Source organism: Eleutherodactylus coqui, chromosome 6, assembly GCF_035609145.1.
Source record: "Eleutherodactylus coqui strain aEleCoq1 chromosome 6, aEleCoq1.hap1, whole genome shotgun sequence".
In the NCBI taxonomy this organism is placed as follows: Eukaryota; Metazoa; Chordata; class Amphibia; order Anura; family Eleutherodactylidae; genus Eleutherodactylus; species Eleutherodactylus coqui.
In genome coordinates this window covers 200,875,884-200,903,046 of record NC_089842.1, presented here as the reverse complement: position 1 = coordinate 200,903,046, position 27,163 = coordinate 200,875,884, and the positions used below count along the sequence as shown (strand labels likewise).

At 39.8% G+C, this 27,163-nt stretch overlaps 1 protein-coding gene across 7 annotated transcripts in view; it reads left to right on the top strand.

Moving 5' to 3' along the window:
- MEIS2 (Meis homeobox 2) overlaps nt 1-27,163 on the top strand; it is a 137,603-nt gene that overhangs the window by 17,121 nt on the left and 93,319 nt on the right. For all 7 annotated transcript variants that reach the window (XM_066608592.1, XM_066608594.1, XM_066608593.1 and 4 more), the window contains exon 7: nt 11,250-11,364. In XM_066608592.1, coding sequence (XP_066464689.1) covers nt 11,250-11,364 — 115 coding nt within the window. The remainder of the gene's footprint in view (nt 1-11,249; nt 11,365-27,163) is intronic.

The following is a 27,163-nucleotide window of genomic DNA, read 5'->3' as shown; positions in this document are numbered from 1 at the left end:
AGGTGGTGCTCATATGCTCCGCACTTGGGCAGCGGCCTGCATAAAGTCGGTTTGTAGTAGGTTGCTTGCTTGAGCACAGAATTGGACTTGCCAGGAATTCCTGGGTGTTTGCTCCAGGCTGGCTGCTGTAAGTGTACACACGCTAGTTGTGTTATTCTGGGTTGTCACGTGGGGGGTCTTTCATCTTTGTGTCCTGAGAACTTTATTAAGTGACTGGTGGTATAGACAAGTTCTTGAGCAGTTACATTATTAAGATGATGTGTTGCCTTATTACTCACTTTCACATAGAAGCTTATAGGCAGAGTTACCACAAAGTACTCTGAGGGGCCATTACTAATTGTAATTATCATCGCAACTCCAACTATTTGGAGCTCTTATACTGAGAACTGTGTAAACTATAAAAATAAGCAAGAAAACTATTTGTATACTTCTGAGTGAGACCTAAATGGACAATTTGAAGGATATAGAACAGTATTATGGCCGTGTGCATAAATCCTTAGCAATTGTAATAGCATAATCTCTATTTACTGGTGTTTTTAGTCGGTCGCCATAAAAAATAGTATGTAATCTATAAATATCTGGAATAAGTCCAATGACAGATATCATTACTACTGTTGTTATACACAGTAAAGTCCTAATAGTCCAGCAACAGATGGTTCTTGTGACTATGCCAGACCATGTGCATGCAGTTTAAAATCCTGTACAATGGGTCAGGTACTTCGACTTCCATGTGAGAGTTGGATTAGTAATAGTGCTGGACAGGACTGTTGGGTACCAGACTTGTAGACTCTATGACATATATGCAGAAAAAAAGGAAAAGGTAGGCAACCAGTTAACCACCTAGCAAATTGTATTGGCACATGAACGGAGAGGCTAATCAGATGAGCCTGATGTTCTGCAGCGTTGCACAGTTTAGAAGGTAGACAGACAGAGATAGATAGATAGATAGATAGATAGATAGATAGATAGATAGATAGATAGATAGATAGATAGATAGATATGAGATAGATAGATAGATATGCGATTGATAGCTGGATAGATAGAGAGACAGATATGAGAGAGAGAGAGAGAGAGAGATTATAGATAAATAGATAGAAAATACTTCCTGACAGTAAGGGTGATCAATGAGTGGAACAGGTTGCCACGGGAGGGTCTGAGTTCTCCTGCAATGGAAGTGTTCAAACAAAGGCTGAACAGACATCTGTCTGGGATGATTTAGTGAATCCTGCACTGAGCAGGGGGTTGGACTTGATGACCCTGGAGGTCCCTTCCAACTCTACCATTCTATGATTCTATGATAGACTACTTCAAAAACTGCAAGTATGTTTTCCAAACAATGTTGTGTGTAAAGTGACACTTAGGGCTTATGTCTACTGGCATTTTTTCACCATGCACTACGTGTGCATGACACGCACATATGATACACGGTGAATGGAGGCAATGAAAGTCAATGGACTACTTCTCTGAGTATGATATGGAGCCCTCCTATGGGATCCATTTCCAAACTCTGCCCCTACGCAGGCATTGCGAGAGGGGCAGCGTGGAATTGGAAAAACAAAAGCACATGTCCTTGACATCAGATTCCAAGACATGCATAGTGCATACCCGGACGATATGCGGTCTCTGCCGGCAAAGTGACAGGGCTCTGTATGTATAAAATGGTGTGGGTTTTACACATTCGCCCATGGAGATGAGCCCGTTCACATGTAGTGGATTTGGTGTGCATTTTTCTCAGCAGAAAATCTAAATGAAGTACATACCAAAATCTGCACTGTTTGTCCAGATTTTGCCATGGATCCGCAGTAGACTATACCCCTTCAATTGAGGGTGACATCTGCTGCGGATCTGTACCAAAATCCGCTACATGTGAGTGCACCCTTAAGCCGTCTTTACATATGGTGGAAATGCGGCAGAATTTCCCCTGCTGGAATCACTACGGAAAATCTGTAGCAGATACAAGGGTTAAATCCCACAGCAAATCTGCTACCCAAACCCCTAGCTGCATCCGTACCATTTAGGTGCAGATTTGGCCACTGAGGTTTTCCAGCACAATCGCTGTAGTTTTCCATTGCGGAATAGCCGCTGCTCTCAGTGTGAAGGTATCTAGAAAGACACGTTTCAGTTTCTACTACTATTTATGATGCATGAAAAACTGCAGCAAAACTGCAAACTGTGAACAAGGCTTTACTTCTGCAGACGGATGTGCATCAGCAAGAATAACTGTAGCCACATAGAATATGATAACTAATACCAAAGCAATCGTAGCGGGTGCAGTAGATGGGAACTATGCAGAGATGGTAATTGTGATCTGTGCATCTGAAGTCAATTAGACTGTACATATGAGGAATAGGAACATTGGATGATTTGTTCCCTTACAATGTATAGCACTGGTATTCCATGAAAAAAAAACTATATCCGGCATCACTGTTCATAATTTGTATGTCTGCTGAGTACTTTTGTGTATACAAAGCAAATCTCACAGCACATACTACGTAATTAACATGGAGGAGTATGAAGAATACTGCTCTCCAGGGGTTATACTAGTAGAATACAGAAGTTGTTCCCAAGAAAACTCAGTTATTGTTATAAAACTGAGGGTCAAAAGTCCAGCACAACTGCTATATAAGGCCTCATGAGCTTAAAGGCGTGTACGGAGCAAGTATGGTAATACATAGTCCTTACAGACCTGTAGACACTATGTGTGTCGCCACATGGTACCTCCATGAGGATTCATCTGTAATCTGCCTTGTGATGGGACATGCCGCAATTTGCAATTTAGATTCCATATAAATCTGTGAGGACACAGCTCTGTATACACTTGTATGACATCAGAGTCACACATAGATATAGTATGTGCCCATAGCAGTGCAACAAAGATCCATAATATGGCCATATGCATGGAGCCTTACAGTAGTAGTACTTGCATACACACATTAAACCCACAGTCTACACTACATCATCTCCATATCAGATGCAACCGAATATGCAAGTCATAAGAAAAACTAAATCGGCCCTCCTTGAATTCTTAAGCTGTATGCATTCACAACATAATAAAAAAAACATACCTCACTGGACTTCACCAGGGTTAAACGCTGAATGAATTGGTACCTGATTAATGAGAAATTAACATCAATATCAGAGGATAGGTATGACAGATTTCTAAGTATTTGGACCCCGTGGATAGATTACACCCTACCTACAGTGGAGGCTGGCACCTCAACTGCACTGTAAATACAAAGCCCGAAAGCCAGTACTTGCCTACCTCCCTCCTTTTCCCCTTCTGTAAGTTGGCCCAGGCCAGGTCACTGAGGTTTTTGAATAGTTTCTAAAACAAAAACAAGAATGAAAGGCGGAGAAGAATCTGGCCATAACGGATTAGAATGATACTACTACCACTAACCCAGCCAGCCTTGTATGCCTACATTCATTATCTCAATGTTATATTCCTTTGTAAAATGGAAAATTTTCAATAAAAATTATTGTTAAAAAAAACGTCTGGTTCTTAGAAGGTCTTACATTTAGCTAAGCACAACCTCAGGTAAGCAGCAACACATGACAAATTACACCATGTCATTATTTATTTAGCAAAAATTAGGCTAAATTGCAGAACCAGTGTGTTAAAAATTAGATTCACCCTTACTTCTTCCATAGGAATTCTAAGGGTAACCATCACATGTCCTTGATTAATTATCAGCAGGAAGTGCAGCCACATTTATAAAAAAAGAAGTTTAGGCAGTTTGCTGGTTTGGAGCATTCAGGTGTGTATTAACACAATGCTACGGAGTAAAGACATCAGCAATAATCTTGGAGATGGGAGACCTCGCATTGTCTGCATCTAGCATGTGGTGCGCTGCTGCCGCTCGCCCCAAGATAGAGCATGTCACGATTTGTGTCCTGCATAGCGGTGCCATGAGAGAAAACATCGCTCTTGTGTTTGACCCCAATCCAAAGAATGGGATTTATATTTGTGCAATATCTGTACATCTCGCAATGCACAAATCCTATCGCCCGTGTGAAGCCGGCCTTAGGGGGTCTTATTGGAATGCTTTGTTTTATTACATGTATAGAGCTCTAGTTTTCTGCATATTAGCGCACCAAAGGTTTCCATAGAAGTCAATGGGGGGGTGCAAATACGTGCGCAATATGGAAGGAGATGCATGAAACACTGTGTAATTCCATTGGAAAAAGAAGACATCTGGAACTCATTAGACTAATTAGCCATTTCAATTGGTACATCTTTGTTTGCTGCACGCAAATGAACATACATTGTGGGCACAGAAGGACAGTTAATGTGTGCGCAAAAAAAAACATTGTCCATTCTACAAATACACAGCACTGAGGCACGCACAAATACACGTATGCTCGTGACAGTATGTACGAGCGTACGTATACACATATGCTCCTGACAACAGAACCTGCAAGTTGGATAGACATTGTTAGGGCTCCTTTACACGGTTGTATTTGTACATGCAGAATTTTCAACGAAATACGCAAAGAATAGAACCCATTGATATAAATGGGTTCGTAAACATCTCGACAAAAAAATAGGACAAAGGCAAAGGTCCCCATAGAAGTCAATGGGAGATGCGCAAATCCGCTGAAAAAAGAACATATCTGGAGCTCATTAGTCTAAATAGCAATTTAAATCTGGCGTGATTGTCTGCTGTGCGCAAATGAACATGCCCCATGTGCGCAAATAGTGCTTTACACATGTGCCAATACACACGCAAATCCTCCTCATTCATAGCGCAAACATGTTGTGCAGAAGTGTGCGCATTTACGCTTACGCCCATGTTAAGAAGCCCTTATTGTAGACATTATGATGCAGTCATCCATCCAGCTCTACGAAATCAGCAAGACTGTGTCTATTAACGTGAATATAAAGAAATGCATTCTAATACAGTATTTAGGTGTGAGGAGTAATTGTTCTGTAGCTCCAAGATCTCTCCAACCTTGGCACAGGGAAACATATAATTTGGGCAGATTAGTAAATGTTGATTATATATTTGATTATTATAAAACTGATACATTTGTATTATATAGTTCTATTATGTATTTATAGTATATATATATATATATTTATGTTTATAGAAGCACACAGATTTTTTTATATATTTTTTTCACTGTTTGATTCTGTTTCAGGTTTAATAAAACAAGAACCTCATTGTGCAGCTATCATGCACTGCTGTAGGTTTAGCAATATCCAATGATGTTACTAAATCAATTTTTAACCTTCCCAGGGAGAGTGTTCTGATAAAGTAGTGTTTTGTGGGGCAGGCTGGTGTGTAAATGAGAAACACATTCTAGGCAGAGAGATCTCTTGTGGCAGTGCAAGTACAAGCTCTTCCCATATTGTCTCCTGCTTTTATATTAATTACAACTTGCATTATCAGCTGCGGGGCTGCGGCCCGGCAAATAGAAAATGCCTTCCCAGGGGACCTTGCTTCTTGGATGTCTTTTTCATCCGCTTTGTATTGGGCTGCTCAATATTCTCAGCTTTTCACCTGGAAACTCTTCTCTTTAATACAATTAGATCGGAGAAGGAAATACACATTTGTATCCTAAATTATTAAACCCTGTGCAGCCTGCCTACATGTTAACATATCAGTAAGCTGATTATCACCTCTTGTGAGCAATACATATTTATATCTATCTATATGGAAGGGAAAGATCTATCTCTCCATCCATCTATCTATCTATCTATCTATCTATCTATCTATCTTTTATCTTGAATGTAGTCATGAGTGTTGGAGATAGGCAAACATTACCTTGCATGATGTCCCTTTTCTCTCTAATTGTGGCTCCTATTTTATGGGTTTACATTATGACCACCCCACCCCCATTGTTTTGTCTATTGAAGAGCTGGCCTTCTTTGTTCTTCCTGTGTGTTGATGGGTCACTCTGTATTTCCTGCTATTTTGTTTTTGCATGTTGCATTTTCCAGCGTTTACTTTTACAATGTTACATTTTAGCCCAGTGTTTGTTTTTTTATATGTGTCATCATTTTACATAATCCTAGTCAGTTCCCATAGCTATGATCTGGTTCTAGACACAACGATGTGGTCATGATCGGATGAACTATCAGGCATTAGACGCTTACTATGCATATACAAACTATGTCATGTGCATTGTCTCGAATAGCATATTTTTGGCCAATGCAAGGACAGCAGTGATCGCTGGGAAGCAAGATTAGTATTGGAGCATCTGTTATACGTTCTGATCAATAGAATAGATATTCAATATATTGAAATTGGTTGCTTTGCGGTCACAAAGGTAATGATTATGGTTCCAACTGGTTGGACAGAAATGTATCATTTTGACAGTAAGGAAGGGTGTAAAGGTATCTTTATTCAGGGCGATTATGACCAAATAATCACTTGGAACAGCGATTTTCGGCAATAGTCATGCCATGTAATCCCTCATTAGTCGCTAGTTGGTACTATTCAGCTCACTGAAATGAAGCAGCTAGCAAGTGACTTCTCGTTTGGTGTAAGCAGGAGTTGTTCATCTTTGAACGGCTGCCTGTTAATCTGAATAGAGGGGGGCAACCAGGAGAGATCTCCATTATGCTCTGTCTCCATTCACTGACTGACTATTGCTCCTGTATGGAATTGCAGGAACGATAGTTGTTGGGACGACTGTTGGACGCTAATGCACCCCATAGTCCCCCGGTGTAAAGGTCCCTTAAGAGAAGACTACACTTTTCTGCTTATAGACCTATTTCTTGCATTGGAATGTTTATCTGGCAACTCTTTTATCCCTTTTAGGGGTCATTCACTCCTGCACCAGGGCTCTCTTATGGCTTTCTGTCTCTCTGTTCCATTTTTGGAGCAGAGAAATGGAATCAAACATTTTTGTTTCTTTTTCTCAATTGATTCAATTGGGTTTAAAAAAAAGGGAAAGCAAACAGAAAGCTTTCAGTTTATTTCCATTCCGTTAGGTTTTTGTTTTTAGCTGAACAACTACCAAACTGCGCTATTTGTTCCATTAAAAAAACAGAAACCTAACGGATCAGAAGCAAACAGTTTTTTTTTTTCTTAGAAAACCCATTAAAGTCAATGGGTAGAAATCGGGAACGTTTAATTCTTTTTTTAATTCCATTTCTTTGCTCCAAAAATGGAACAGAGAGACGATAAATTCTTAACAGAGCCCTCACACAGGTGTGAATGGGCCCTTATTTAGTTTAATGATAGTTACTTTGTTATGTTTTGTTACAGAATTGCATAGCGTTGAATAATAAGTGTCACACAACAACTTGTAGTAGATTCACTTGCTACACTACATTCCATGGCATAGTATAAGTATGCAAACTAAGGTCTCAGGTAGATTTGCAACTTGAAGCTTAGCTCAAATGGAACATTACATAACATCTTAAAGAACATTTCTCTTTAAGATGCAGTTCTTGAGATATTCTCTTATATCAAATTGTATCCAGACCTTAATTACATGTGTTCTTGGGTGACAAGGGATATCACAGCTTTCAAAGAAGTTGTCACCTGACCTTCCTAGAACCCTACATGGAAAGTCTGTATGTATACTCACCTCTATAGGGCCTTTACAGTTGGTGCGGTAATGATCCTGGGCATACGTGTCTACTAGAGAGTGATCCAATATAAATCCAGTGTTGTTACTGGTGTAATAATTTACCTTCATTTTCCGAGAGCAGATGCCATTCTTGTCATGGAGCTTTGTGGCCTGTTTGGCGGCATTATTATGAGAGTGTAGGATTGCATTCACACTGGGTGGGAGGTGGGATGCTGGGTGTTACAGGACATTAATTAGAGGGGGTTATTAGCAGGTGACAAGTAAGGCAGCTGTTCTATGTGTTTAAAGAATACTTTCACCTTGCTTTCCAGCTTGTTATGGCAGACAGTTATATGGCTGCAGAGAAGAAAGAGTGTTAGAGTTACTACATACATTAAATACAATGATACAACTTTATCCTTTGAGCCATTTCAGATTGGGTGGAGGCTGGCTGTAGTGTTCTACATTGGGATTACTGACAGAAAGTCCATAAAAACTCCCGCTGTTACTTTATTTCACGTATATCATTTATCTTACTTATTTACATAGTGAAGATATATTCCTCAGTGTGTACAGAGATTGCCATCACTCAAATCAGTCATTCTTTCCATTGCGGCTCACAATGTAAATCCCAATTTAACCTATTAGGCCTCAGTCAGACGGGCGTTTTTTCGCACGTTTTGCGCATCGCATGTCGCATGCACATGCGCAAATCGCGTGACCGGAGGCGAAAAATCGCGTGAAAAATCTGCACCTAGCCACGTTAATCGTCGCAGAAAAACGCCCGTCTGACCGGAGAAAAATCGACGTGCGCATCAAAATGCGCATGAAACTTCGTCTGACCGGCGAAAAAAATGATTTTGGTGCGCACATTAATCGCAAAACGCCGATAGGCGCGATTTGCGAATCGCCGTGTCCTATAATTTTTCGCAAAAGCAGACATGTGACCGATGCCATAGCGAACCATTGGTTCCATATATGCGCGAAACGCATGCGCATGCGCAAAACGCGCGAAAAAACGCCCGTCTGACTGAGGCCTAAGGCTGTATTTACATGGGTGATTTTCCAATGTGCATTTTATCTGATTGCAATATTAAGGCAACTGGCACAGGAAAGGAACCCATTGATTTCAATAGGTTTCTACATATGAGCGATTTTTCTCTTGGACCGATAGTACAAGATCAAGAAATCACAACATCCTATTATTTCCCATTATTTCTCATGGGAGCATGAAAAAAAACCACATCAAACTCACATGCCATGCAATTTGCATGCAAGTGCAATGCATTTTTCTAGCATTTTACTAATGGAACCACTTGGGATTTTTTCATGCGTGAGAAAAACATAAATAAATTTTTAACGCAAAAATATTAATCAGAAGTGCATCAAAATCGCTCAAAAATTGCTTGCAAAATAGTCAGAATTTCACTGACTGATGTTGCAAGCAATTGTGTAAATACAGCTATTGGCCAGTGTCAGACAGCCGAAGGCACAACTATGCTCGCCGATACGGAGCATAGTTCTGCCAGAGTGAGGGAAATTTCTTCCCCTTCGCTGGCCATTCAAACTTTGTGCCATAGCGTAGGAATTTGAAAAAAAAAAATGCAGGAAAATAGGTCCTGTCCTATCTTTCTCGCGCGTAGTTAATACTACGGTACGTGCGGGAAAGATAGGGTGAGTCCTATGAGTGTGAAGGATATCATCAACTCCATTTAATACGCTCGTTTTACAATCTCCGCACTGGACGTTTAGTGGCCCTTTAAGATGGATAATGGGTCACATATGTCAATTTGTTTTTGGCAGATAATGGTGCAATATGTAGCATGTACAGTGCATGGTATACTCCAACATATAGTGGAATCATCCTGTAATACAAATGGGTCCTACAGTTTTCTTTCCAGCTATATAGTGACGTATATAGCAGGCAGACTTATTATATAGGCTTCAGGTTGTGACAAATGACTAAGAAGTGTCGTGAATATTGAATTTGCTTGGACGGGGAGCATCTTATTTACTATGTCCAGTTGTAGCATTTTCTCTTCCCCATTCATCATGTGAAGTAGTGTCGCTTTCATACAATGTATCTATCAGTATTTTCAATTGTGCTTCCTTTCCTCTTTCCTGTCTCTTCCTTTCCTGTCACACTCTCTTTCACTTCTGCTTGCTCTGTCACATTTCAGTTACTTCAATAGACTTCCATGTGATTGTGTATACGATCAGCAGGGAACATTGGCCCTTAACACAGTAGGATCCAGCAATTTACTGTAATAACACTTCCATGTCTGTTTAGTGGATTGCATTCTATGTAATCTGTGTTTAGCACTGCATTTACAGCCTGATCTTAGTTTTTTTTTCACACCTATGCCCTGCCGATTATATCTTCTATAGAGAGGCATGACGCTTGTTGTGTGTGATATATAACAGTCTGAATGTTAGGTGAAATTCCTTCTGTCACTATGCACATAGCATCTGTTTTACTTTTTATATCGGCGTGACGTTGAAAAGGAGGAGTCTGGTTGCCATCTGGTTAGCCTATCCAACAAATGGCCTGTACAAAGGTTCCATAGTGTAGCTATCTACAGTAGGCTAAGAATCCCTCCTGGTGTCTAATACATGCCTAACATGTACTTAAAGGCAAAGTTATATAAACTTTCTACTAATATCATCACACATATGTGTGTGTAAATGTCTTTGGGGTTCTCAGAACTGGAGATATGTGGAAAAATGGGTGTCTGTCCGAAATCCGATTGGAGAAGCCTTTTCTCACCTTGAAATGACCGACTACAGAGAACAGTAGATTGGTGTATAAAGCCTTACTGGTGCTTTTTTGGCATCATTTTGTTTAGAAGCTGCAACTGTTCAGTTGTATACTATTGATGCTCTATCCTTAGGATAGGACATCAATAGTAGAACTGCTTGAGTCCAGCACGCAGGTCTCCCAACAATCAACTATTAGGCCAGTTGGTGCACTGAGCTGATTACTACAGGAAGCAGACAGCTCTGTTCAAATTGCAGGACCCTGGCTTGGTATTGTAGGCACAAGTACCATTGAAGTGAATGGAAACTTTGCTTGCAATACTAAGTCTGACCACTGTATTGAGGATTGAGCTGTCAGCTTCCTGCTGAATTTTCCAAGCCGCACCAGTTCACTGGAACGCGCTACCCCAGACAAGCAGGTAAATTCCCAATATCCACAGCCTTAGGCATGCCATAAACACACATTTTTTTTATGGAAGCTTACCATATACCCTAATTTAAACTCTGCACCATCTACCCTGCTTCTACACTCTCACTTGGAAACCTGAACCCCTTCTTCCCATTGTATCCCCCACTTCACCTTTTATCTATTTATTCACAAACATGGCTGGTGATCTACTCTCAGAGCTTTATGTATATATGCATAGCACCCTGTGTGTATATATCCTGTAAGCTCCAGCTGCAAAATGACCATCAGATCAGTAAAATGATCTTCACATCTGTAGTCACCAGAACTAATGGAAGAAACAATGAAATTCATATTTATCTAGCAATGTGTTGAAGAGTTTAGGATATTAAGAATGAAAGGCATTACCAGCACACAGCTTGAGGCCAGAACTAAATAATGGACCGGAAAGTACTGACCTTGTGAGGTGGTTGTAGATTCGCACTATACCCCATGTACTACAATTACTTTCTCTTTTTTCCTTCTCTTCATGGAAATCTTCCTCATCTATGCTGTTTATCAGAATCCTGCCTCATGGAGAGATCACGATGACGCCGTATCTACGCATTCAGCAGGCACGCCGGGACCTTCCAGTGGTGGACATGCGTCACAAAGTGGGGACAACAGCAGTGAGCAAGGTAGGACCCACCTTTATAGTAAGCAAGTATGGCTATTGTGAGACATATGATTCACTGTCCTTCATAACTCATCTGAACTCTTTTTGTATCACACTTCAATTGACTTCTTTCAGTGTGACATTTCATAGGTCCTCATACCCAATATTTGTCATTGGGGGCTTCCCCTTCAGTGTGATATTATAGGGTGTGTAATTCCCTGACACATATCTCTATTAATTGTCATACTATGATTCTCAGTGTTGCCAGATTGCACCTATTATATGTTTGCACTGCTTCTACAATGCTTGTATGATGGTTGCTGGTGAATAAGGGTATTCTTGTGGTAGCTGAGTTGGGCAGATCATTGCAATCTTCATTATTTTGTTTGCTGGCCCAGTGATGGCTTACATTTTTAGGAAGCACAACCAGTTTACCAAAGAATCATAAGGTATCAAATTTTTCATAGTCATTGTTTAATGAAAAGTTTTGAAACGTTCTAATATACTATATGTATTGATAACTTATACTTTTAAATGCATCTGTTTGCTGTAAGTGAATAGAACCTTCACTATTTATAGCCAGAAGATAAGGACCTGTCCTGGTCATATGATGAATGATCACAAAGGTACATGACTAGTTAGAAAGCACAACTCTAATACCTGTACGGTCATCACATGACCAGTACAGATTCTCATCCCTTTATAGGCTATATAAACAATGAAGGTTCCCATTCTGACAACAAGCAGAGATCTTTAGAGTCATGAAGAATCCCTACAAAAAGTATATTAGAATGTAATTTGTTGACAATGGTAGGAATTACTCCAAGAGAACTTTTAAGTCTGCTGTCTTCTGGAATCTGTCCAGACTCGGTTTGAGCACTCCATGACACTTTTATACATTGTGTAGAATGCCTTTTATGTAGTGTTGTACCTTTTGGCACATCTTGGACTACTTTGTGGAGTTCTGAGAGCCTCTGGACTTTGCAACTCATCTGCTTGGAATTCTCAGTTGGAATATTCTAGTTGCATGTGGAACTTCCCATCAATGTGTTGTGTGCCACCTCCCAGCCCTGCGGCTGTAAGAAGAACATGGTGGACAGACAGTATTGTCTTCCTTTGGTCGCTCACATGCTATGTTTAAGATACATAGGATTTTAGTAGCAAACTGTGAGGTTTAATTCCATGAGGAGACTAAGGAGGTCACCTGCAGCAAGACCACTCATACTGTCCATTCTACTCTGCTTCCTCTTTACACTGTGGAAGTGTTTGGATGGTCTTGTAGTAAGTTTTAACTTATGTCTTATGAATATGCAGGTCTTCCTATCACAGATTTTTCTCTGGGCTAAATAAGGGTGAACTATAATTCTTTTTTTCTCCTAACACTTCTTTTTTTATGGTTGATATTGATGGAAATATGTTATTTTTGGAATGATATAAAATGAACTATATGACTCAGAATTCCCACCTTGGAAAGTTGTCATGAGTTAGCTTGGTCCCTTCCATCAGTGTGCAGGTGCAGTGGAAGAAAGGACCACTTTTCAAGGCTGTTGGATTTGCATAAGGTACAGAGATGTTCCTTCGCCAAAACTTATATCAGAGGAGGAGTTTTCAAGTTTTTATGAGAAACTGTTCAGGATATTTTACATTTTGAAAGTTTTTACAACTTCCAAAAGTGACTCTTCCACCTCCTTGCATAAATATGGCAATACTATTTCTTCGTATACTACTTTTCTGTATATAAGAAGTAGTTTCAGTGCTGAGTTATCTACAAAGCTGCACCTAAAATGATACAAAATTCCCTCGGACAATACTAACAGCTCTGTGCAAGAATTCCTTATGATGGACACAGGGATATCGGGGAGGGCGGCAGTGGAATTCTTTACCCTCAGGAACAGGTTTTGCTGAACTGCCCAGAGGGTTCACACACAGATCACACATCGGATTCCAGCGCATTATTCACACACCAGTGCTGCAAGTTCTTTATTTGTGTTATTAGTCGCTTAAATATTTGTTAGAAGCATGTACAAGCTCCACTTACAGTCAATTGTCTGTGAGAGCCCCAAACCTTCATCCATCATGAGTACCTCAGCTGCCACTGTCAGGCTGGGACCATACTCGCTCTTATCGACTCTGTACTTTATTCTAAGTGTACTTTATTCTGCATTTCTGAATTGTGGAGTCTTTCTTTATTAAGCATCTAAATTACTACAATTATATCCTTAGAGCAATATTTTTTATTCAATGAGAGAGGATAATTTCATATTTAATGGAGCCCATAGCAAAATTTACAGGGAAATGCCCCTCCTAGTGCTGGGTCTTATGACCAAACTCCACCATCTCAGGACAGGATGCATACTTATTCCGCAGAGCTATACATCAGAAGATTTTGTCCCCCATTGGGCTTAGAATCTAAAGTCACCTGTAGTATGTGGTAGGATGCTGGAGTACCCGTTAGAAGCCCATGCCAACACAGGAAGACCATAAAAACTCCATGCAGATGTTCTCTGTGGTCAGACTTGAGCCTAGTACTTTAGCACTGCAAGACAACAGTGTTAACCACTGATCCACAACGCTGCTAGTTTGCCTTATTCCTGGAGGCTAGAACAACTTTTGGGTCTGTTTCCAGTTCATTGTACATTAGTTTTATGGTGGCTTTGAAGGACTGGACACCAAAATCATATCTATTAACCAGTAGGGAGCCAACACAAGCCAGAGCCTACATATTGAATGGGCCCTTCTGCAGATGCCAACAGTATAATACCAACAGAGTGCTTATAAACTAGATCCATCCAACTCAAAGACCATTCAAGAGCCTACAAACTATGACACTCACTTCAAACTAACAGACCTTATTGATTACGGTATTTTAATTATCCATGCACATTGATAAAAAAAACAATTGAAATATTATATACATACCAATATTTTTCCAAAATCTTCCACCTGGGTACTGCTATCTAAGAGGGCTACTCCATAAAGGAGTAACAATGGGTTAACCATGTCACAGCAGTGGGAAACCCCCCATTTTGGCATAGACTGAATTCCAAGACAGGCTGGGACAGCAACTGCATAGTCCTGAGATCTCAGACACCCCTTCAGTGCTGGACCCTCCGCTGTTACTTAAGTGTAAACAGCTGTCTCTTTGTGTATGTTCCATCTCACACTGTGAACAAAATCTGTGTTGCTCTGCAGAAAAATAAATTAGACTTCAGTTTTCATTGTAACTTGCAATATTATATCCTTTGGTGATATTTTGATGGTTGCTTTAAATCTTCTTGTTACATAGATATACATTTTTGGGATGCTAGACCCCAAGATCCTCACTGCCTGACATGGAAAATCCATCATTTAAAGGTCTACATGCTTACTTTTACAGTACATTGCTGTCACTTTAAATTTTTCAGTTGGCATCAAGTTTATTTCCTACGTTGTTGGCCATGCGTAATAGACAAATTCCTGAAATATAGGCCTAAACAAACAATAATAGAACATTATTTTTGTGCATTGCAGTAAATCAAAGCCTAAGTACCGTAATCATTACAGTTCTACCTGAAGGTTGACATATGTAAGTGTAACCTTCTGAAGACATAAAGCTGTTGTTTGCTAGTTAGATATTATTGCATAAGAATGAAAAACATCATAAAAGTGCAATGGAAAAGCTGTTTTCACAATAAAAAATGTGGTTTTCTTTTATGTGCCCATAATATTTGCAGTATTGTAGCTTGGGGTAACAGTTTTGTAATTACCATACCTTGCAATGCGGTAATATGATCGGGATGGCAGTAGTGTAGATAACCTATTGACCGCAGCCTTGGACAGTTGACTTGATTAATTAGTACAATTTTAGCAGATTGCAGCACTGAGGCCATTTAGTTATCTGAAAACCTATCACGATAGAATGTAAGCTTTTGTATGTCTTTCCTTCCTTTTTTCTACTGCATGTATACTGTATTGTTTGCACTATGTAGTATATAGCCTATACATGCAATTTTACTCCATAAACTGCATATATTGCACATTGCCTCCCATTGGAAAAAATATATATACCATATAGTATATGTGTTTTTCTATTAGCATTTTTTTTCTCGTATCACTTTGTTTTGTAAAATGTGGTTAACTATGGCAAAAGACCCATATACTTCAGGCCCTTAGATGTCTATAGGTACATTCTGTACACTTGTTCTGTTGCATATATGCTACACACACATGGGGCGTATTTTCTGTCTGTATTACGTCTGTACTTTTTACAGACAGCATAAAGCCCATTGACTTGCATTGGGGTATTCAGATGAGCGGGTTTTTTATGCACTGCCCAGACTCAGACCGAAATCACACATTAAAGTCTATTGAAGTGTAAAAACGCAGTAAATAGACAGTTGCATGCTTATTCACTGCAGTTTTATGCATGTTACCAGGAGGCAATTGGTAATAAAATAGTAACATCAATTGGGGCTTCTAGTTTGTCTTTTTGCACATGAGTGTTAAAAAAAAGCACACGCAAAAAACCGCACTGAATACGCTAATACACACGCCTTGAAAATGGTGTGATTTTATACACCAAAATTGAACGTGCCTGTGTTTGGGCATATGCACACAAATATATATTTTTTACATCTGCCATCTGTGTATTTTACAGTTGGTACATAGACCCATTATAGCCAATTAGTCTATACCCGTAGGGTGATCACCTAACGTCTAAGTTATTGCTTACAGTTTACTTAGTTACAGAGTTAGATTTCTTCTTCTGGCATATTTGGAGTCAGGGAAATCTGCGTGAGATCTACTCAGAGAATAGAATTGATGGCAATATTAGTTGTCACTTGTCTGTATGAGGCCATTCTAAAGACTTGTACTGAGATTTTTTATATTTTAGGTAAAATTAGGGTTTAAAGGGCTTGTTTCATCGTCTCATCAGAAACAGCCCCTATCATCGAGACAACCCCTATAAGAGTGAAAACCCAATCAAGGAGGAAGCCCTATCAAAGGGACAGCCCCTATCAGAGAGAAAGCCCCTATCAAAGACACAACCCTTATCAGAGAGACAACCCCAATGAGAAAGACAGCCCTTACCAGTGAGACAGCCCTTACCAGTGAGACAGCCCCTATCAGAGAGACAACCCCTATCAAACAGCAGATGTAGTATTACATGGCAGTCATTCAGATGAATGGCCATCCAGGAAATATAAGGACTGTTCAAATTGGAAAGAATGGGAGCATACTCATGAGAGTGACTGTCCATTCTGGCTCATGGCGGGGCATCTGGAGCAGAGCCCCCACCCTCCACAACCCTTTATAGCATCCATATGTTTAAAGAGGAATTGTCTTCATGACATAACCCAATTAATGAAATATCTTCCCCGTAGAATTTACCTGTTCTTTATTTGTATTTTGTAACAAACAGTGAAATATTTCCTTTCGTTTCCTTTGTACCGATAAGTAGAGATTCTGTCCATGGACTGAAACATTCTCTAATTCTATACCTTAAGTTACTTGGAAACCGCAGTGTTGTGAAAACACATATCCTTTTCTCTCAGTGTTTTTTCTTCTTTGTGGAAGAAGAATTCTCTTGACGCCTGTTAGACCTTAATTTAAAGGTATAATTAAACTTGAATGTAGCCTCATAAACAAAAGATAAACAATAAAGCAGCCGCATTCCCTGCTGCTTCATAGCTTTGTCAGCCAGCTGTTTTTGGCCTAGTGATTTTTGCTCTGCGCGCCACAAACTTCTGAGCTCTATGGACACAGGTCAGGAGAGCCGCGTTCCTGCTCACAACACTTTCACAAGCCGTTTTCATCACTTGAGATTATTAAATTCCTCTGAATGCAAAGGATGCGGCCTGGCAGGGAATAGTCATCAGGCTAACATGAGATTTCAACATGATATTTCCCTCTTAATGGCTCATTTTCCTTTGTTTTGTTTGTAAAAGTTGTGAGTTGGGTGGAGGGGAGTCGACTAATGGAATTAAAAATAAAGTACCCATTGACCCTGAAAATGGGCGTCAGATAACAGGAGAATAGGCAGCCGAGTGAAATCCTATTATGGAGCAGAAACTTCAGGTCTCCACTATATGCACACAAGACTAGATGAAGAAAATATGACTTTTCATGTAGGAACCAGAACTTGAATTGTTACGTTGTCTTTTGCTGTCAACATGTTTTATTTTTTACACATTTGTGTTGTTTTTTATTCTGTCAAGTTTGTATCTCACTGAATTGCTCTTACAGAAGCCATTGGGAATATTTTAATACATTGAATGAAAGTTAAATGGACACAAATCCTTATAAAGGGTTCAGACATGCATCTAATGACAAATTGATTCATAAGAAATATTTTAATTGAATCTAGTTGCCATTTAACATAACAGAAAGTTTTCACATTACGTTGACAACACATTATATATCACTGTAGAGCCACTGAAAACCAGCTGATTTCCTTTTTACTGACAGATCCAACTCTGTTACATCTGGATGTTGTTGCTAGGATTTTGATGCTATGTTTATGTGACTTTAAAGACCATTATTATAAGCATAGCATTGGGTAAAACCTGGACTGGACGGGTTAAAGGGATTGTCCAGTTGTAAAGCATTTATGGCCATCAATTTATGAAAAAGCAGGGTTTTGCAGCCCTGGAAACCCACTGATGAGCTGTTCACTGGTTTGGTATGTTTGCGCACTGAGCTGATTACTGCAGGAAGCAGACAGCTCCATTCCCACTGTTGTGGCATGGCTTGGTATTGTAGGCACTGAAGTGAATGGAAACTATGCCTGAAATACCGAGACTGGTCACTGCAGAAATCATCTCAGTACACAATCATACTGGCCTGGCAAGCAGTTCATAAGTGGGGGTCCCAGATGGTCAACCACCACCAATCTACTAGGGACGGCCTGTCCTAAGAATAGGCTATCAGTTGTTTACAACTGGACAACCCCTTTAAATTTTACCTCTCCGATTGATTTTTATTAGGAAAGTAGTATTTGCTTGTCACGTCCATATAATGTTTATATCCACTTATAGTGTGTCTAAAGTAACAATTATATTGCCTATGCAACATAAAAAAGTAACATACACAGATGCCACCTATGTATTTAAATCATTGACATTTTCTGTGACATGAAAAGCCGGTTTAGAAACATGGGAAAAAGTTTAAAGGCAGTGTAAAAGTTTATTGACTATTTTTTAACCCTTTGTTATTATAGAAACTCGCTGTTGCTCTGTGTGGACTTTAGTGTTAATTTCCCCTGGGTTATCTGCATAATACATACAACTCCCAGCCAAGTGCAAGATCCTGCTTCCAAGAGACGGAAGAGGCTATTACTTAGGAATTTTCTTGCATCACTTCCATGTTAGAAATTGAACATAAACCGCCCCCTATGCTCCAACTTCCAGGCAGTGCCCAGATAAGACATGACTATACTGCAGAGGGCTTGTGCTCCAGATATCTGCTCCTCTCTCCTCTGCTGAGAGGTTGCTTCAGGCACCCACTACCACGCAGCTTGTTTTCATGCGGTTCCATGTACATAATCACTGATACTCCCCTGGTGCTGCTCGTTCTACTAGAGCGGACTCTGTGATCCTTTCCCCGGGTGGGGTCTGTTACTAAAAGCTGAGAATAGATGCATTAAAGACGAAGGGAGACTTTCATGATCCCATTAGCATAAGAGAGGGTAAATTATTCATGCAGAGTGAGAGTTCATGGGTTGGGGCTGGGGAGTATGGTTAATGCACAGTGTTTTCAGATGTATCACTCTCTGCTTGGGCTCCTAGATTTACGGGATTGCTCCTATGGCTGCTTCACACTGGTCTCTGTCCCTCAGCTATCAAACCTCCCAACAGAAATGTCTGGCTTGGATCCAGCAGGTGATAAAACAATCATCAGCTGATAAATTAGTTGATGTGCATGTGTGTCTATCTAGTAGCTCTGCAAGCGACATATTTCTTTAGGGTTACAGATTCCCTTATACAGGGGTATATGTGACAGTATTAATGTCGTAGGACATGTTTGAGTAGTATATTACTTTGTTGTGAAATTCCAACATAGATTTGCAATTGCTTATCTATTGTACATGAATATTCTCTCTACTTTCCGAATTTACTAGGTCACCTGGACTAGGTCTCTTACTGGCTATATTGGTGACATAGGCCCCATTGTGAGGGTCTTGTCTTATTAAATATTCTGTTCTGATAACATATGCTGCTATTGTATGTTTATGAGATAAGAAGCATAGTTCTGCATTTCTGCTTAGAAACTTCACCAGCCCCTTCAGCGATGTATATAGCAACGCCTAGTAATTAAATGGCTGCCTTGGGGCTCCATGCATGAGGTGAAGGGGTATGGACATTCTTAAAAGCAAGTTATTGTGACAGGAGTAATTAGATGGCAGGAGGTCATGAACACTAAAGTGATATTTGTAAAAGACTCACAAATGCAAGTCTAGGCAAAGTTGCTTTTAACCCATTTTGTTTTCTAAACCTTACATACTGACTATTGCTCAGTCACATAAGAGCATAGATTCCTTGGATTAAGGAGAACTAAAGGTCTAATAGTAATAAAGTGCATTTCTTTGTACAGTACAGTGATATTGGGGTTGGCATAGCATGTGGACATTCTCTAGCCTTTCACTATGTGTGATTACAGATAATAAGCAGATTGGAGATAGTCATGAAGCTATCAGCACAGAATTGCCTGTTTTTGCTAGAGATATGGGTGGCAGGATAGGAAGGATATGGGTGGCAGACATTAGTCATTGCCTATTCTTGAAGTCAGATGGCACTTGGTCAATGGAAAAGTGGAGAGTGAGAAGTAAATAGGAAGAGGAATTGGCCCAGACAACATGCTTATCACTTCCAGCATAAAAATGGTAATGGTTTAGTAAAAATAAAGGATGAAAAACACATCTAGAGGCCCAAACTTGACTAAACAGTATGTCTATGGGTTACATGATTGTTCAATCACATTAGAGAAGGCTTCTATCTGAGCCTAAGATAACCACTTAAGTCTTAATTCTTGCTCAAGTGGTACAATGATATATATAAATATTTCCAAAGTAGTGTTGTACATTCCAGTATATAGCATTGCCGTAGAGTCAGATGGAAATGTTGGTAAAGGTAGCAATGTATGACATCCTGGTTGATAGGTGACAACAATGCTGTTAGAAATGTGAATAATGTTTTGTAGGGATCTAACTTTAATCATGACCTTGTATGAGTCTATCCTTGGTGTAATAGAAGCTGTCAATCTCCTGACTTCTGTATAGAATACTACTGTATATTATTTATACATATTAATAGCAAGAACGGTGCACATTAGTGGTGATCTGCCCGTGACCCCACACAACCTCCTGATCCCATTACACAGCTGTAACCCTCTATGAATATACTGTAGTGTCAGGTCAGTGGGTCCCAGTGAAAAAGCCCCTCTGCCCTGGGAATAGAGTTTATTACAGTTCATGTATTGGCTCTCTCACTGGACTGGTTGGCTATTGATTTGTGTGGTGTCCTCAGCACTTATTGCCTTATCCCAGTGGGATGCTTCACACTCCGATATTATGTTGCCTTTTTGGACACTTTATTCATATCCTCTGCAGAATGTCTTGATACCTATCAGATATTGTTGCTTTTCATAATGACTATAAAACTAAACTCTGCTTTACTTAAAAGACAAAACCGATGTCCAGCTACACATGTGTGACTTGCATTGTTGCATTCTAATCATTTTTATGTAATTATGTGCACTCTTTGTTTACATTGGCTTAAATAGTAATAATTACCAGATGTAAAACTGAACTTGCTGTGCATGTAATATGTTATCTACCATCTGATCAGGAAAGGGTTAATCTATTTTGGGATTTCAGGAACAGCTCCATTGTGCTTGACTGTCATCACCCCTCTTCTTACAGGCACCATTCATGTGGCAACTAGTTCCCTTCCTGTTACTTGATATAGAGCCTGACGTGGCTAATTCATGGACTGGGTTCCCTCATCTGTCCTCTGCCACTTGTATCCCAGAATAACATCCAGAACAATTTGTTAGCAAGTAATAATGTGCATCTTAAATAATTTGCTATACAATATTAGCTGCTGCTGACTCTTGAAACTTTAGTCTTTTGTCACTTTATTGCTCTTTGCTATGGAATTTCCTATAATGCTATTGCAGTGTACAGTAAAAACTGAGTGCCCTGAAATAGTCCAGTAGAAAGCCCACCTGTTTCTGCTTTAGAAAGGCAAGGTGATCTGGAAGTCCACACAAATGGCTGGGCAGATATAGCCGATTTTAGCTTTTAAGTTTGTTCTGTCTGGAGGTCTTTCTGTAAAATTTAATATCATTTTCTATTGTCTTCCAATAAACCAGAATATTTGATAATCTGGTGCCTATCAAATTCTGTTTATTCTAGATTAAAATGAAGCTAAACTGTTAGTGATGTCATAGTGATGTCAGAAGTATTGGTCGCGGACGTCCAGGTGCTTTGACTCCCAAAGATCACTAAAATATAGGGGCACTGTTCAGCTGTGATCGGTGAGCTGAGTACAGACTCTCAGCTACTTCTGGCAGCTGAAGAGATGTGTAGAAGGTGCTATAGGAAGCAGTCGAAAACCAGATGAAGATAGCTAAGGGAGCACAGCACTCAGGTGAACACTGCAGTCCCTCATTCTAGCGGGTCTCAGCAGGAGGATCCCAATTGATCATTACTCTTGACATGTTTCTATGACATGTCAAAAGGTAGCGGAAATTGTAGCTACTCTTTAAGTTTGTACATCATACCAGGCGAGGCCAAAAGAGCTGTATGGGCACAGCACTCAGATTAGCACTCCTGTCCCTTCCGTTTAGAAGTCGGGGGGGATCTCAGCACCCAAACCCTTACGGATCAAAACTTCTAACAGGTCACCTTTGCACAGGACATTTTTTGTAAGAGTTTAGATACACTTTAGAGTAATTTTATGAATGCATTTATTACAAACAGTGATGAGCAAACTTTGAAAAAAAATTCGCTGAACTTTTGCAAACAATTTGGTTTGGTCCATATTAGTTCAAACCAAAACGGAACTTCACTGAAATCTCTAAAACTGATGTATAACATTCTCTAAGAGTCATAAAACACTCTGAGACTGTTATACAGGGCTTCCATGGCTCTTAGTGTTATACACCAATGTTCAGGACTAGTATTGAGTGAACCAAACTAGTAGAACTCTGTTTCAGATAGAATTTTATTAAACGTTTGGTTCAGGTTGAACTGACCTTCTAGCAAAGTTCGACCCAAAGCAGGGTTTTACTGGTTCGGTTTGCTCCTCACTAATAACTATGTAATTGTGATTTGAAGTTATGTTGAGTTTTAATATTTGTGAAATTAAGGTACTATGGAGTTATGGATCTGGTTAGATAATTATTCCAAGCTTTGCAAGTAAATAGTAATGACAAAGTACAATGAAAGCAGCCAAATACTTGGTGCTGCTAGGTGAAAGTTTAGTGGGGACTTACCCTACCATGGGCATGTATTGTTATGGTCTGGATTCCGATTTATGTGTTGTATCTCCTGTTTTATCACTGTTCATTCCCCCAAAAAGTGTACTTTAGTTCCAGCCAAGTTAAATGATCTGGAGGTGGTCTATAGTTTTTCCTATCCTATATGAGTATTGTAGCGCCTGTGTTCCCCCTGAAATATCTCTGCGTTTTCTAACACTTTGTCTCTGGAGATTTCTTTAGTTTCCTGTCTCCTTCCAAATGCAACACCAACTTGTCTGCCTTGTTTTTTAAGGTCCCTGCTGACTTAACCTTTCACCCCACCTCTGCCCACACCTTCCTTTTCACCAGACATTATTATACAGGAATCTCTGACCAGTCTCTCTTCTACTTGACACTGGGGGCTATTTATTGAACTACTCCAAGCAAAGAAGTCATAGGGGAAGCAAAATGCATTTGTTTTTGTAATCCAGAATTGTTGAAAGTAATTTAAAAAGCATTAAAAAAAGTTTAGTTTTTTTTTTTTCTGGAAACAGCGCCACTCTTGTCTATGGGCTGCGTCTGGTATTGCAACTCAGCTCCATTTATTACTGGAAAATCCAAAGACACCTTTTCTAATTTCATTTGATCCCTTTATTTGCTTTACTATGGAAGGATTGGTTCAAATCACCTGTTTCTGCCATAACAACATCAACTGGTGCGCACGTTCTACATTGACCCTTGCTATACAAGCTGAGTCTTAATTAAATATTAATTAATAAGGTCTCTTTACCACCTGCCCTGTGATGCCATGTATCCTGCGCCTTTCAAAAATCCAATGAAATTTACAACACTATAGAGACATGCTTTGCAGTCACTTTAGAAATGACATGGTCCTACAGCCTCAGCTAATGTTCAAAGCATCTCCCCTAACCACTAAATCACTGCCCAACTGAGCTCTGTCTAATGCATGTAGATTGTGTTACAATCAATTACCAAGATCTTAAGTGTGCTCTCCCCTCGACTGCCCGTCTGTCCGTCCCGGGAACCTTAAAAAGAAAGGAAACTGTCACCGTGGATCCCTAAAAATCTACAGCGCCTTGTAAATTATCTTATGACATGGACATCATTTTCAGCAAATCATACAAAGTTCTGGTTTTAGATCTTCTTAAAACCTTATGACTACTTGAGATGGAATTAACAGCGTTGCTACTGATGGGATTAGGGAAAGATTTGCTGTACTCTGCTGCCTTAATGGTAATAACAATACTACTGGATAAGCTATTAGAAAGTCTGTTTGGAGGACTCTTGAAGAACTTCATTAAAATTTGGTTATGCAATAAAATATTTGGTTCTGTTAACATCTGAGGATGAAGGCATATGGAAACACATGTCATTTAGGATATAGTACACAATGTTAGTTTAAGTGCAAGATGTGCTCAAATTTGACAACATACTGGAAGCAAATGGTGGTCCGAAGAGGGGCAATAAGTTTATAGATTTTGTATCTGCACTATATGTCCATTGGTGCACAGGATGTAATCAAATAGCAATGTCCATGTAGAAGCTAACAGAGAGATCTGCTCTGAATTTCTGTAAGGCAACTCAAGCTATTTCAGAAAAAAACATCATAGTTAAGGCAATTAGATGGTTTGGGGATTCTGGGGCCGAAGAAGCAGGAGTATATTACTTGCTGTTATTTTTCTCTGCCAGTGTCTCTCCAATCCACCTATTCAGAATCCTGTTTTCAGCCATCCAAGATGGGCACTGCAATTTTCTAGCTACCTAAAGTTCTCTGATTGGCTAGTGCTGGCCAATCAGAGAGCAGGTATGGTGAATTAGTAGCCTAACACTATCAATGTACGGTGGGAGAAAGCTAGTCTGACGTTTGCATTGGCCAACTTGGACAGCTGAAAAAGGGACCCAGAAGCATTGGATCAGAGGGGCATTGGCACAAAAGACCAACAGTGGGTTATATAACTACCCCCTCCAGTAATGGCACAAACTTTTGTCTCAAAATCAGAAGGTTGCTTTAACCTTCAAATGTACTGGATCCAGGGGTGCACTGACCACTAAGGAATAAGGGCAGTGACTGAGTGTCCAGAGGGGGTCTGTAACCCTTAATTAGCTACCAGATTACTTCAAGTGCAGAGCCTGCAGAAAAATGATCAGTTCTTCTTAACCCAAACCAAGATTGTTATGTTGATACTGGTGGGTAAGAGCCATTGACCTCTTAAACTTGGAGGTCCAACACTCTCGGTCCACCTCTGACTAGTGACAGCTTCATGTGTCACATTTTGCTGTCAAGGTTTAGAAAGTCCTTTTGGTCTCTAATTTGACAACTAAAAAGACCAAACTAGCCAAAAATTCACCCCATAATATGTAGATGTGGCTACTAATCTTAGCATTAACATCCAGTAGGTAGAGGACAGCTGCGTAGAGCTTAATATTACAAGTCTATATGATTCACCATGTTTGAACATGATCCAACTTAGTGAATGAATTAAGTCCAGATAGGGGGCTGCAGATTTAGTAGTAACATAGTGGTTAAGGCTGAAATAAGACCTGTGCCTATCTAGTTCAGCCTACGACCCCCTAATGTTGATTTAGAGGAAGGCAAAAAACCCTATGAGATAGAAAACAATTTTCCTTCCTGACTCCAATCTGGCAATCAGAATAACCCCCGACTCACCGACCCTTCTGATGTAATCATTGACTATAACATGCAATATCGTATCGCTCCAGGCTTCTCTTAAACTCTTTCAGTGAGTTTGCCATCACCACGTCCTCAGGCAGAGGGTTCCATAGTGTCACTGCTCTTACAGTAAAGATCCCCTCCAATGTTCTTGTCATTTGCCCCTAGACTTATTTTGATGCCCCCCATGATCCTACTTGCCTTGGCAACAGCTGCCTGACGCTGGTTCTTCCAATTGAGTCTACAGTTAATTAAAATCCCCAAGTCCTTTTCCATGTCAGCTTTACCCAGTGGTTTCCCATTTAGTGTGTAATTTGGACACATATCTTCCTCTGCCCATGTGCATAACCTTACATTTATCAGTGTTAAACCTCATTTGCCACTTTTCTGCCCAATCCCGCAATTTATCCAGATCCATATTTTAACCTGTGTTTATTTTAGACGTTGACTTGCAGTGACAATTGTGATAACTGTCAGACAAGAATAAAGTAGGTCCTTGAAGTATACATTTAACATTGTGTTATTGATGTCAGAGAGAGAGAAAGCTGCTGATTGTAAGTAGGAGTTAATGCGCTCCCTTTTTTTTATACATAACAAGCAGCATTTATATCTGCTGAGCATTTTGAAGTCTGCTGAATAGTTTATTCTGCAAGTCAGATTTGGTAAAAGGAATGGAAAATGAACACAGTTTGCATTTAAACTCTTGTCTGCTTCAAGTAATCAAACTTATAACAAAGTGATACTCCGAAGGTGTTGTGTTCAGGCTCTGCTCAGGCTGGCAGGTTTCTTTCTTTTCCTTTATATCTGTGTGGAATTCATCAGTTTTGTCTGTCCCACACAAAAATGGAAAACTAGTTAAAATAAAATAAAAAGAGTTAAGCTCTTCCGTTATCTGGTCTCTAATCTGAACCAGACACCACCATCCTACATAGTCCACATCAGAACAGTAACGCTGAATTTAATCCTTACTTCTCCCAAGGGATAGGGAAAAGCAGAAAGATGTATGTTTCGTCGAAAAGTTTAATTTGCACTTTGGAAAATACATTACTTGGGGGCTTATAAAGCAAGTGAGCTGGAGAGACTGCAAGAACTCTCATTTTGCTAAATTAAGAACATAATCAAACTTTTAGGTTGGAAGTTATAAACTAAATGATGATTTGTGCTATGTGACAATTGCTGCAACTCTGGATGCATTGTTTGACTTTTGTGCCCCTTACCTTCACATTGAACATGCCAGGTAATAGCAACACCAAAAGTTGCAACCCGCTGCGGTTCTAAGTGGTTGCTATTTCACAGAACTTTATACTCCTGAATGATGTGCCTTGAGTCCACCAGAGGAGACAGTCCTGACGGTCTATCATCAATCGATACATAATGTACACATCCCCTTTATGTTATTGCTCTCAGTAAAAGAGCAATAACTTTTTGTTCCATGGGCTAACACGGTACCAAACTTTTTTCTTTTCAGACCCTTTATATGACATTCTAAATTATACTACATAATCAACCCATAATAATTGTCCCTATATCGTAGCACGGCTAGAGCCTGGCTGCTTGCTCTAGAAACATGGTTGTGGAACAGGAGGTACATGACCCTATCAGAAAATAGGAGTGGCCAGGAGGTATGTACAACATGGCCGGAAATGATAGTTGTATTAAACTTAACTTCTGTACTGTAGCTCGAGTAAAC